This window comes from Miniopterus natalensis, chromosome 8 (genome assembly GCF_054644295.1).
Source record: "Miniopterus natalensis isolate mMinNat1 chromosome 8, mMinNat1.hap1, whole genome shotgun sequence".
Classification (NCBI taxonomy): Eukaryota; Metazoa; Chordata; class Mammalia; order Chiroptera; family Miniopteridae; genus Miniopterus; species Miniopterus natalensis.
This window is the reverse complement of record NC_142088.1, coordinates 40,468,213-40,481,902: the sequence shown is the minus strand read 5'-3', so window position 1 is coordinate 40,481,902 and position 13,690 is coordinate 40,468,213. Positions and strand designations below refer to the sequence as shown.

At 38.9% G+C, this 13,690-nt stretch overlaps 1 protein-coding gene across 1 annotated transcript in view; it reads left to right on the top strand.

Annotated features, from left to right (window-relative positions):
• The window catches only part of MAP3K20 (mitogen-activated protein kinase kinase kinase 20), a 103,675-nt gene that overhangs the window by 83,627 nt on the left and 6,358 nt on the right, over window positions 1-13,690 (top strand). Inside the window, exons 10-11 of the mRNA XM_087819770.1 lie at window positions 3,914-4,020; window positions 11,047-11,182. Coding sequence (XP_087675896.1) covers window positions 3,914-4,020; window positions 11,047-11,182 — 243 coding nt within the window. The remainder of the gene's footprint in view (window positions 1-3,913; window positions 4,021-11,046; window positions 11,183-13,690) is intronic.

Below are 13,690 nucleotides of genomic sequence, written 5' to 3'. Positions count from 1 at the left end.
GCTTCAAAATAAAGTGAAGGGAAATGGGTGATGGTATAAGTGAAGTAAGATTAGCCATAATTTTTGAAGCTCTGAGTGATGGGTGTGTGGAGGTTCATTATATTATTCTCTGTAGCATTGTGTATGTTTGGAATTTTCCATAATAAGTTAAAAATAAAGATTCTCACAGATTAAACTTTACACAAGAGGTAATTATATTCAAGAAAGGAACTAAAACTTTATAGTTTCAATTTGACCAGCTTTTCATGGAAATAGATCTATTGCATCCTGACTTTTTAAATAGAAATCTAAAAAATAAAAACTTAAGAATGGAATTTCTTCCTTAATTTAAACCCACTTCCAGTCTGGCCCTCAAGAAGAATGATAACATATAGTCTGTTCTACATGTTTATCTAGTAGGAATGACTCATAAACAGTTGGCAAGTTTGGGAATTGTGTTAGTGTGACTCAAAATTCCCAATGAATCATATGTAAAGTTTCCCAGCACATTGTTCCGCACCACCAGGTGAGAACAGCTGGCCATTGAGTACAATAGTGTAGCCAGCAGTGCAGCGGGGCCCCTTCTCCCAAGCCTTGAGCATTTGCCTTTCCTCTCATAACCAACAGCCTCAATCTTTGCTTTTACTCCTGTTCATCAAACTGCCTTTACCCTTTTAGAAAGTAGAGTCCTATATTTACTTAGTATTGTTTTTATTAAAGAATTTAAAATACATAACTGTGTTAGTATTTTTCTTTAGGATAGCTGTTGTTTTATTAGTGTTCTGTGATGAACTTGCATAGTTTTGAATGGCCAGCCCTATCTCTGTTTTGGCCCTGTTCTTTTAGAGTGTGATTTTGCAGAATATGGGGATTTTTAAGCATTCAGAGAAATGCCTGTACTTTGTGACTGATCCAGTAGAAACTGTAAGCGGCCATTTGCAAGCTTGCTCTAGAACATTTATTTTATACTGTTAAAATGGTATCACGCTACCCTTTTCAAACTATTCCTACCAGTTATATGTCCTTTATGGCATATACAGTACTTTTGTCAGTATTTTCCTCTCTGACATTTAAATAGAAATTTCACCTGAAATTATTTGCATTGAATTAGATTAGTGCAACTAGATCTCTATCGTTGTAATTATGTTTCAGTATGCAAAGCAGGTTTTAAATTTCTTAATCAGAAACTCTGTGCTACTTTAATTGAAATTCTGAGAATGTACATTTATGGTGCATTAATGAAATGATAGTGTCAACACCTAACACATAGGACATTAGGCCATGTTGGTGCTGTGAAGTTGGCATGTCTTTAACATGTGCTAAGCTGAGCTTCCTTAGGACCAAAGGAATCTTGTGTTCTACCCATGTGAAATATAAAAAAAGTTTGATTGACTTTTATTTCCTAAATTTGTGACATTTTATGCTGATAAAACTAATAAATGGCCCCTGTACTTGATCCAATTATACGCCCAGCCACAGCCCCCATTCCCAGCTCTCATCGCTGAGCTCCTGCGCACCTCCCACACCTTCATTTTGCAGACATGCTCTCCCTTCTTTTCTTTTCTCCCCTGATCACTTCACCAAGCTTCCCTGGTTATTCTGTTTACTCCAGCCCATAATTAGTGTTTCTTTTCCTAAACCACAACCTGGACTAGTGCCTTACCTTGTACTGTTGTATTTTTTAAAATATCTTTTCTTCCTGCATCAATTGCAGGACCTGTAAGGGCATAGAGCTACTTTTGACAGGTGTTTCCCTCTAGCACCTTACATAAATTGAGTATGTAGGTGTCCAATGTGTGGTTGACTAAAGTAGCCAACCCGGGTTTATTTCCTGAGAGGCATGTTTTCGTTCTCTGGCTGGAAGTATATAGCATTTCAACTGGAAGATGGTGCCAGACCTGCGCAAAGATAATGGTTGGTTAGAATATTTTCTTTTGGTTCTTAGACTTTAGGGTATTAATACATAGATTAAAATAGTGAGCTATAAAAATGTGTCCTTTTGCAATGACAATGATGAAATGTATATACAAGAGCAGCTGGTATTAGGTCAGCGTCAGGTCATTCCAGTGGCTTACCCCAGGGGCTCAAAATATTGTATTGCAGATGAAAAGGAAGCAAAGGTAGGGACTGGTTCACGTTCTCAAGTGACATTTCTAAATAAGAAACAAAATAAAAGTTAAGGCCCTGAATTTGAAAGGAAGGACTATTTTACCCTCATGTGATGAAACACTTTGAAGGGTTTAAGTGCAGGGTCCCTGGTTCTGTGATTTGCTTCCCGTATGATACCGGGCAGTTTATACTTTCCTGAGACTGAGTTTCCTTATCTATAAAACGGAGGTAGCTAAAGAAATACTGTGTGCAGATGCTTAACAAAGTGCCCTCGTCGTGATTTTTAAGTAAGCGAAGCCTACATGAAACCCAAAAGGGAACTAAGTTCCTTCAAAGGAACTTACATATAAGACCTTAGACCAAATCTTGTCTTCTGCAGTCAGAGTACTCACAAAATACTGTTACCACAAAATTCAGCATTATTGTTGCTTTGTTAAATGTTCACTTTGATCATTTCTATCTGAGAGCATATTCTAATGGTAAAATTAAGATTTTTTTTTTTCTAGGGAGACTTGTCATCCAATTACAAAAGAATTTTACCTTATTTCAAGAATGATTATGTAGAAAAATACTATTCTGTAAAATGTCATTAGTTCTTTCTGCTGCTTTTTAATGCAAAATGAAAATCCTATATTTATTATATAATTTGTTCCTGTGCAAATAATTAAAATATTTTTCTTTTGCAACCTGACACATAGTGGTAGAAATTAAAATGAGAACAAAGTCAAAAGAAGACAAACAATATTTTTCAAATTTCCAACTTAAAGCAATTTCCTTTTGCTTATTAGAGGCTCGGTGTAGTGTATCAGTGACATTTTCCTACTTTGGCGTCTTCTTAAACACACACATACACACTTAAAGTAATTTTTTTTAAAAAGAACTTTGTTTATATTCCTGAGAAATGGAAAAATTTCCTTTCTTAATGTAGGAAGCACTCAAGCCCTGAGAGCAAGCACCTCAGCATCGTTCCTTCTTGGTTTTGTGCTCCTAAATGAAAATGCATGTTTTAATTGCTGCAACCGTAGTTTATTCGGAAATGGTATAATTCTGAGGCGTGATGAAGAGAGACTACATCATCATCTTATTATCTTTCTCCATCTTGGCTGTCACCCTCTCTCAGTCTCGGCTCGAGTCTAAGAAGAGAGACTAGCGTGGCCCCTGCTAAGAAACGCGCCCGGCCGCTGCTTTTTCCTTCCCGTAAACAGTGTCTTCGCCGTTCCCGGCACCACCGTTAGTTACAGTGTGGAACAGGCCCGAGAACAGTGAAGTTATGATGGCTTGAAAACTGGGGAATTTTTCTGAGCAACTGGTTTAGGAAATTTTGTTAGTTCTGATAGATTGATAAGTAGATTTTTCTCCCCAACATTTTATTATAAAAATTTTCAAACATCTGGAAAAGTTGAAAGAATTTTACAGTGAATACTGGTATACCTATCACCTAGATTCTACCATTCATTTGTACATGCTTGCTTTATCACATACATAGAGTTTTAAAGGACTTAACCTTTGTCTCTTAGGAGTCCTTAATTATATCCCAAAGAGAGAATTAGTACTTTCTTTACCTGGAGAAATACTGTAATTATTCCAGCCTTAGGCCACACAGTAGGAAAATGACATGAGTCTATCCTTCTGAGTAATTGATTGAAAATAAAGAATACAGTTTCCTAAACCTGAGTAGTCTGGCAGTTGTAAAGTAACTAAATCAGAACATTCCATTGTATTTTATTTTGCTCTGGCGAGTTGAGCTCATTACTCTGCTTGTAGATTTTCTCTTGAAGATCTAGCTTAATTTCTAACAGGTGATTATCTACTTTCTCTTCTTCAGAAACGGCCATCGTTCAAGCAGATCATTTCAATTCTGGAGTCCATGTCGAATGACAGTAACCTTCCCGACCAGTGTAACTCATTCCTGCACAACAAGGCAGAGTGGAGGTAGGTAGGCCTCGTCCAGCAGGCACCTCCCCTGGCTCTACAGGACCATGACTAACTTAGTGAAGGCGAGACCCAGAAAACTAGAGGACAGTCCTGGTTCCTAAGGATAGCTTAGAAATTGGGATTTTTTGTTTTGTCATTACATTAAAAATTTCTGGAGATCTAATAAGTCTTTCATTTCATATGTAAGCAAAAGAGAGGGTTCCTCTAAGCTTGTTGCCTTATTATATTGTCTGAGTATTTGGAAAGAACTTTGAAATCATATCTTCTGAGACAAAAGACAGTTACCAGACATTTCTCTGTGTACACTCTCTGTTAGGAAGCTTTGGCGGCTGTCCAGTGAGAAATAAAAATACTGTCTGCTTGGAAACTTGCAGAGAGCACTGTATGTTGATGGAAGAGGTAGGGAGACTATAAAAACACTTTTTGAAAGAAAACTTTAGATGTTATAAATCCCATTAAACTGTGTCAAGTGTAAAACAAGTTTAGTAATGAGAAAATGGTATTGTGAGTGGAAGAAGTAAGCCTGGGATGAGACATTTGAGCCAGGTCACATGATGCACGAATATAAATAGCATGTTTGGGAGCTGACATTCCTCCCTGACTCAGCAGAGATTTAAGTAACCGCCTCTCTGCTCCCGAGAACCCGGGCGGTAAGGAGACGCCGTGCGCCACCTGCCGGTGCCCAATAGGTACTGCGTGCGCTTTGAAAACGACGGAGCTGTTTTCTCCTGTTATTAGATCCGTCTTTGGGCTGTTTGGTTGGTGTTTTACAGTAACTTTATTGATATTTATTCTTTTGAAATCTCCGTCAAAGGCCAGTGAGTTCAATGAAATTTTATTTAAGGATACGAAAGTAATACTGTCTGTTCTAGTCTAAGTATGAGGGACTTTGTTCTGGGCTGAAATAATTAACAAAGCAAAACATGTAAGTAATATTTGTTTCTTACAATGAGAGTTCAGCACAAATCTAAACAGATCACTCCCCATTTAAATCCATATAAGGGGTGCCCATTACTCTAAGGACAGAGGCCAAAATACTTAATAAGACTCATGAGATTCGCTTTACTCTGGCCTCAGAGCCTCATCTTAGGAGTATCAGCCTGTTCTTCGTTTCTGGCTTTTCAGTCCCTCAGCAGGTGCATAGTTCCTTCCTCACTCAGAGGCCTTGCAAAATGTAATTTGTTCTCTTTAAAACGCATCCCTGTTTAGAACATCAAATATATCAAGTAGATAATATTATTTTACCTATCAAACTGGTTTAAAAAGCACTGATCTTCCTCAGAGTCTGTGGACAGTGAGGCAGGCACTCTCACCATTGCTGGCAGGGTTGTAAACTGATACAGCCTCCCTGGAAAGCAATTAAAAGCAAGAGCCTTTAAAATTTTCATACCACTTGTCCAAGAAATTCCATCTCTGGGAATCTATTCTAAGGAAATAGAGATGTGGACAAAGATATATGCCCAAAGGGTTCCATGGTTAAAAATAAAAAGCATCTTTAAGGTCCAACACTAGAAAAATGGGGAATGGTTACAGAAAATGTGATCTCTCCATGAACTGTTGCAAAGCCACTAAAAATTGCAGTCATGGTGTGATATGAAAAGTCAGAATGTCATTACCTTTAGGGTATGGGAAGTGGCAGAGACATTAGCGGACTTCTGAGAGCTGATGATATTCTGTGTTGTCATCTGGGTGCTGGTTAGGCAGGTGTGTTCACTTTGTGAAAATTTATTGAGTTGTACTCTCTGGATATGTATGCTTTTCTGTGCGTATGTTATCCTTCATTAAAAATTTAACTTAAAAAAATAAAAATAAATAAAACTCATCTTTGTTTAAAACACCACCCCTGATGCCAGAGAGCAGCTGAAATAACGTCTTTTAGGAAGTGTTTCCTGGCCCAGACTAGATGAGGTTCTACTTTATGTGCTCAGAGAGCATCCCCTTCGTAGCCCATTACAGGTATTGGAATTAATAAGGAATTCTACAGTTTGTTTCATGTGTGTCTCATTGGCTAAAATGTAACAAGGTCAGATCTTCTCTTCTGTTCATCACTGTATCCACAGCATCTAGAATGTGCCTTGACCATAGCAGTTGTTCAATAAATATTTGGGGAAGGGAATGCCATGGTGCTAATAATATAAAAAGACACTATGGTATCACACAAGAGAATATCAATAAGCAAGTTAATTTGTTTGCCACTACAAATATGTTCTTACATGCGTTCATTCAGATATTCATTGAACTTCTGCTGGGGTGAGGTGCCCTTCCAGATATTACGGTTTGGTGATGAGCTGAACAGTCCCAACACACATGGCATGCCCAGTGTTAAACTACTAAGTATACAAATAATTATTTCATTACTATTTTGAGAAGTATTGTGTCAGCGAAGTACTGGACATCTGAGAGCATATAACCATGAAGTCCAATCTAGTCTGAGGATATAATTAAAGGATTCCCTGAGGAAATGCTGTTTGATCTGTTACCCAAAGGATTTGTAGGGTTTTAATGCTACTATTAATACCTTTGAGATAGTCTTTTAAAGTATATCAACAAAATTAGAAAAAATCCTGCTTTGCATTCAGCCTCTGGAAGAGTCTGCACACTTGTGAGAAAATGAGAGTAGCAAAAGCAAATCATGTCTTAATGTTAAAAAACCAATCAAACCTCTCAAATGCTTTGAAAACTTCTCATGGGTCCCCAGTCTGCACTTTGAAAACCACTGCGATAGACAGAGTTACTGTTTAAAAGAGCATTTTAATTAAACTATCACACTACAGGACATGAAAAGGCATTTCACAAAAGAAGAAACCCAATGGCCAAGAAACACGTGAAATACATTCAACCTCACTTAGCAATCAAGTAAATATAAGGGAACATAATTCATTTATAAGATTGGAAAAAATTTATATTATGAAAATATCCAGTGTTACAAATTTTTTTATACATTGCTGGTGAGAAAAATACTACCTTTCTAAAGAAGGTATTCCTTTAAAAGTGAATGAGAAGATTTATGCAAGAATGTAGGACATTTCTATTGTTAGATTAATAAAACTGGAAATGGCATAAACTGCAATAAAAGATTTGTTTTTATTGTTTTTTAAAATTATTATATCTCCATTCACAGAATAGTATGGAGCAATTCATGATAATAGAGATCTGATAAATTATTTTAAATTAGAGGTTACAGTCTAGTATGTTTAGAATTTTGTAAAATAAACATATTTATGTGTATATGAGTGTGTACATAGAGAAAAGTATCAAAAGTTCTGTGTTATCATTAGGTAATGAGATTGCGGAAGAATGTTTTCTATTTGTATATCTTTATTTTTTTCTACAATAAACCTGCATTAGTTGAATAAGAAATTTAATGTTTTAAATGCTTCAAGATGAAAAGATGAGGGGAATGAAATTGGTAAAACATTATGTATTTTAGTAAAAGGCGAATAGTCGCCAAGGGGGCTGCCTCATTGGCTGTCTTTCAGGAACGAGTTTATCCTGAGAGCTGAGAGAGTGTAGCTCCTTACCTGGACCAATGAACCACTGTTTGAGACACAGCAGAGCTGTTTCATCTGAACTTGGGCATGGGTTAAAAACATGGGGAGGAATAATAATATTAATTAGAATAACAATATAAGCACAGCTGTCACGTATTACATTCTCACTGGATACTTCTACTTTATTTGGATTATCTTTTTTAATCCACATAGCAACCCTAACATCACAGATGCAAAAACCGAGGCCTGGGTAAGCTGCCCAAGATCATGTATGAGACAGAGCCAGTAGAGGAACCCAGGGGTTGGACCCCAGGCCTGCAGGAGCTCACACGCTGTGTGGTGCTGTCCCTGGGCGAGTGCCAGCGTCACGCCGTCCGCTTAGTAGCATGCCGTGTTCACTTGACCAGATTCCTTTTTAGTGAAGGGAAATATTACAAGGCCTGGCTGTTTTCGGTTATGATTAAGGTAAAACAACTATCTCACTGAGCATACCAAGTGCTGAAAAGAATTAAGTGTTTAATCAGATCATCTGGATATTTCAAAAGACGACACATTCAGACCACTCGTCTCTTTCCCCCAATGTTGTCTCGTGTCTGAAACCCTGTGACTATTGTCCAGAGCATGTGTTGTAAATTAAAGTCACAGTGAAGTCGGATTCCAGTCCTGCTCTGGTGTTTCTGGCAAAGGCTCGTTTTCTGGTTGAGCTTCCTCTGTACTAAGACCAGGTGGGACATCTAGTTTTAGAAAATTAAATGATGACTCCGGAAATTCTTTTTGAAACTAGGTTATTAAAAACCACCTAAACTATGTTCTTTCCTTTGACCTAATACATGATAGCAAAGAAACCTGGTGTCAGACATTTCCTTGTCATCACATCTTCAGCCTGTTCTCCTCCCACTGACTTGCTAGCAATAAGTGTCACCTGGTTCAGTTTTCATTACCCGCGGGGTCGCCTGCGGCCTGCGGTAACCTGCGCGCTGTGAGCTGTGTGGCGCCGTGAGGAGCACTCGCATCTGCCTCTAGGCGAAGCGCTGTGCGTTGTGGTCTTTCTCGGTGAACAAAATACTCTCACTGTGGCGAGGCTTCTTAAAAACAAACAACAGAGATAAAAAATATTTAATCTTTGCAATTTGGATACTAGCACAAATCATTTAATACATAAGACTAAATATAACATACATGTGATATACTTATCATGTAATATATACATATATAATAAAGCTGTTTTTTACTAATTGACCTTTTATTTCAAAGTAAGTTTCTGTCTAAGAAAAGAAGGTAATTATAGTTCATCACCTGTTTTTAGCATATAGAAAATTGATAGTAGTGGAAGTCAACCTTGGTTAGATTTTGTTTAGAGTAAAGTTGTAATTTTCATCAATTAAAACATTTAAACTGTGTTTTTTACAACAGGGAACTTATATAAATGCATCAACAAAAACAGGGAACAGCAAGGGGAGCAGCTGTCTTTGTTGCCCTGGGGTTTGCTACCCTTTTATGGCACAGACCCTCGAACACTGTGTCAGATCCCGGGGCGCCTAGAAGAGCAGCCTTTGGAAACTAGGCCTGAGGAAACTGACTGAGGAAGAAAATATTTACTCACTCAGTTTTTGTTTTTCTGTGTCACAGCTTTCAGCTTACCTAACCGTGGATCTGTGTTCCAGAAGGGCGCAAAATCACAGTGGGCTCCCAGAGCTAGAACTTGAGAGGAATCCTTGACTTTAAATGACAAGTGAAATCAAATATATTTGGTCATTTGCCCTGAGCAAAATGAACATCAGTGAGCTCCGTCTCCCTGGCAGGAGAGTTGGGACTGGCTTGGCAGAAGCCACTGCCATCTCGCCCCCAAGTGTCACCCCTCTTTCCCTCTCATTGACTGAAGATGGCTCTTTCTTTCTTTGTTATGAAAATTGAACCTAAGGTTTTCCACATTGATTTCTCCCCCTCAATCCTTCATTTGAAAAATAAAAACAAAATTACTTATGAATGGGTATAACATTTATGTCTGAAAGATCAGGGGGAAAGTTTGAATTTTATGATACCGTCATAATTCTGGAAGATAGCTGATTTCGTTCCTTTCTTTAGGGATTATAGTGTAACTTTATTGTTTTATAATTTTCAAATGGCACCAGGGAAGTAAAGTGTCAGACCCAAATCTAGACCCATCTCAATAGCTGTTTCCTGAGTTGGGACTTGCCCATGATTACCCAGAATCGTTTTGTTTTCATTCACTTAGTTATCATCTCCAAGGGCATTGAAATAAGCTGTCCATTTATTCTGAATTTCCCTGGAAATAAAAAAAGGCATATTTTGGTTACGTATATTCATTAGTTTAAATCTGGGGGTCCTACTTTGCACAGACAAGGTCTCAGCCAGAATTTCCGAGTCCGCCATGCAGGCTTGTCTTAGTGGCACCTGGAGGCAGCTGTTGCACAGTCACCTCTTTCCGGCCTCTCCCTTCTCTCTGTGCCTTCTGCAGCCCTTCTTCCCCTGGCTTCTGTCTCCTTCATGCCATCTCTGTCTCCCTCTCTTTTTCTCTCCTTTTTATCATTACTGTTGCTTTTCTCACAGTCTCTTCAGAAACTCAAGGGAAAGAACATCCAGCTCTCAAAGCATAAATTTAGACTTAAACATGACAGCCCTAAAGGAGAACAAAAATTGCACTGGGCCATCTTACCAGTTTCAATTTCTGTAAAGGACAGGTCTCTATAACGGGTCATATTGTTCCAAGTGGTGAGGTTGGTCAGCCTCTAGAGACTGAGGAGGGAACTTTCTTGTAAAATTATTAAACAGAACCTTGGAGTACATATCACTTGGGATTTCCTACATTTGCCTGATGGTAAAAAGTTTCTGCATCTTTATTAAATAATGGAAATTCCTGGGCCCCACCCAACCCTACTGAGTCATGAGCTCTAAGGAAGGGTCTTAGGAATATGAGTTTTGTTGTGTGGTTTAGTTTGTTTTTTTGACAAGCTGTACAGGTAATTATTAGGATCGTGCAGGCTGGGAATCCCTGGTGTAAGACAACCACCACCCCTTACAGTCAGCTTAATCAGCTGATGACCGGAGTCCCTGGGCCAATGGACAGGCGACGTGAACTTACTAGCGGTGGGACATCGACCACCTAACTTGACTATGGTTTTCTCGCCTCTCTCTCTATGAGATTAGCACCTGTTTCTTGGGACTGTTGTGAGATAAGATGAGCTAATATATATTGTGCTTTGTAAATTGTAAAGAGCTAGATGAACGTAAGCATTTATTAGCTGGCTAAACCAGAACACCAGCTCCACAGCTTTGCCTGCACCCCAGGGGCTCTTCAGTGCTTTGTTCGAGTAGCGGAGCTTATTTTTCCAGACTGGAAACTACCCGTTGATTGTGAAGGCGGCGACAGCTTTGTTACTCTCGGATAGGGTGCTGTTTGGTCTAAAAGCCCGAGCTTTAGCCGTTTGCCTGGGTTGAGGTTCTGATGCGCGCACGCAGCATTTGGCACGTCCCGAGGGGGCCGAGGCTTAAACCAGGTGTCCCCGTGCAGGTGCGAGATTGAAGCAACCCTGGAGAGGCTGAAGAAGCTGGAGCGCGACCTCAGCTTTAAAGAGCAGGAGCTCAAAGAACGGGAAAGGCGGCTGAAGATGTGGGAGCAGAAACTCACCGAGCAGTCCAACACCCCGGTGAGTGCTCCCCCGGGCTCCCCTCCCCGGAGGCACGGCTGAGCATGCGCATGGCTACCCCCCCTGCCGCCCCCCTGCCACCTCCTCTCCTCCCGCCTAATGCCTGTGTGTTCAAGGGCCACACTTACGCTCAAGGAGAGCTCATGTCTCATTCCAGCTAGCAAGATGCCAGACATTTAGAAGAAAAGCTTATCCTATGTCTGGCTCTTTCCCTAAGAACTGTTATTCCGTCACTGTGTTCATATATTAGAATTACAAAAATAAAATCCATTGTATTTTCACCCCATCTGCTAGATCCCAGAGCGTGTGCCTTAATGCTTTTAACTCATTAAAGTCCGTCCATGAATACGTGTAACACCAAGGCAGTTAGTGGTCTAAGAAAGTCTTTGATGTGTCGGAACTTAACCAAGTTTTTCTTCTAAAAGAGAGCTAATTTAATGACATATAAACGAAAAGCATTAATGTTCCTTACTCAATTTAGCGTTACGATCCCGGGCAGTAAAAGACTGGAAAAAAGACTTCTCTTGGGACAAGCTTCCAATATTTATTACACCCAGGAAATATCTCAGTTTATTCCAAGTCTTATAATTCGAGGATGATAAAAGTTCTTTTTAAGGATTTTGCTATTTATATACTTACCTTGAGCTAATGTGTTGACATGATATATTAAAGTCTAATCAAATTTCAGCATTCTTTTCTATTTTAAATTATCATTTTGGAAATGAAGTATAAATTTATCATTGGCTTTTCTAGGGTTTTTAATGGGTCATATTTGTCCACTTTAAAATCACAAGCAAGGGTAGGATTAAAAGTGCATTTGTTATATATTTTAAATTTATTCTCCATAGTTGCTATGGCAAGTATACCAAAAAAAAATAATACTTAAAGGCCCTTCACTTTGTGATCTTCCAAAAGCTTTCCTATTTTTAAAACTCTTAATCTCCATTAAGCAGCCAGTGCCCAGTTGCGAAGTATTTTCCAGTGTCTAGAGAATAAAATAGTTTGCCTCCTTTTCCCGTTTACGTGGAGAAGCAACCCGATTCCCAAAAAAGGGAAAATACAATGAAGGCAAATGTTTATTAGCAGATTTAACTTTTTCAGAAATGACTTCGGTTATTCAGGGAATCCCAAAGTAAGACCTGAATTGCTGGACATGAGACTATCATGAATATTAAAAAGGTGCCACATCTGATAAGTTCAGTGATTTAACTGGGCTCCCGAGAAAGCAGCCGAGGGGCGCTTCCGTCGGGCCGAACTGACCCCGGCAGGCAGCTGAGACGGCAGCGCTCTGGGCCTGGAGGGAGCGCTGCCTTCCCGGAGCTGAGGAGGACGTGTGGCTTCTTGAGAGGGTTTTTAAGTGCATTGAAATCTTAAGCTACAGAGCATTGCATGGCTTGACTCTAAATGTAGCATTGTAAGGACAAACTTGAAACCACCTATAGAGTGCTTTAGAACCTTTCTTTGGTTTGTTGGCATTCGTTTTGCTGAGAACTTGTGGGCTGCCTTGCACACATCCTTGCTGTTGTCAGCAGCGTCGTGGCGTAGTGAAGGATGAGACACTGCGTGCTCAGTAGGCTGTGTGCTGCACTCTAACTGCAGGCAACTTGCTGCAAAGGACCGCTCCGAGGGCCACCGTCTAACAATGGCCTGCATGAAGCACAGCGCCGCCAGGGTTTCCTCCCTTTTCTTACTCGAGAGCGCTAAGTTTTCTTTCTTTACATACGTGCTTTTAATGTCTCTTCTGCGTAGAGCTGGTTTCCCTGAAGGAAAGAAAGTTTGTGCTCAGGTATTTTATAAATAGGTATTTTCTTTAATCCTCACATCAGTTTCTAGATGACTTTAAAAGAGGTTTCTGAGAGAAAGATAAAATAAACCTTTTGAAAAGGAAGTGACTGGGGGTTTAAGTTTCCTATAGGTAGCCTCATCTTAACTATAGAAGTTTAACATTGACATATGTCATTTAAAATTGTATTATTGGATAAACTATTTTCTTCCTTGAAATTAAAACATTAGTTAAAGATATTTGGGAAGATGAATTCTCTATACATAAATATGAACATTTATTTTTTAATCATTATTGTAGCTTGATGTAAATACTTTTTTATTTTATTTTATTTTTTTTAGAGTAAAAGCCTATTTGAGAGACATCTATTGAGATCATAACATAATTTGAGGAAGGACCCATGACATAATAAAATAAATAATCAGGAAAGAGTTTCTCGAGAGCATCTAACAATTGAACTTTGACAAGGAAAACAATATCCTGTTTCCAGTGTTAAAGGATCGTTAAAGGATCTAAAGCAATTTTTTTCTCCTATATAACTGGTTCTTTTTAGCTGAATTAGCTGAAGTTCTTATTGAATCAACAACTTCAGAAGTCTTTTCTTAGTAGAGTAGGATATTTTAAAAAATTGAGCCCAACTTTAATTTGAAAATTAGGAAATTGGCCCCCCCAAAAAGTTTCTTTACACCCAGAATGTAAAGGTCACTCCAAAGTTATATATTTGT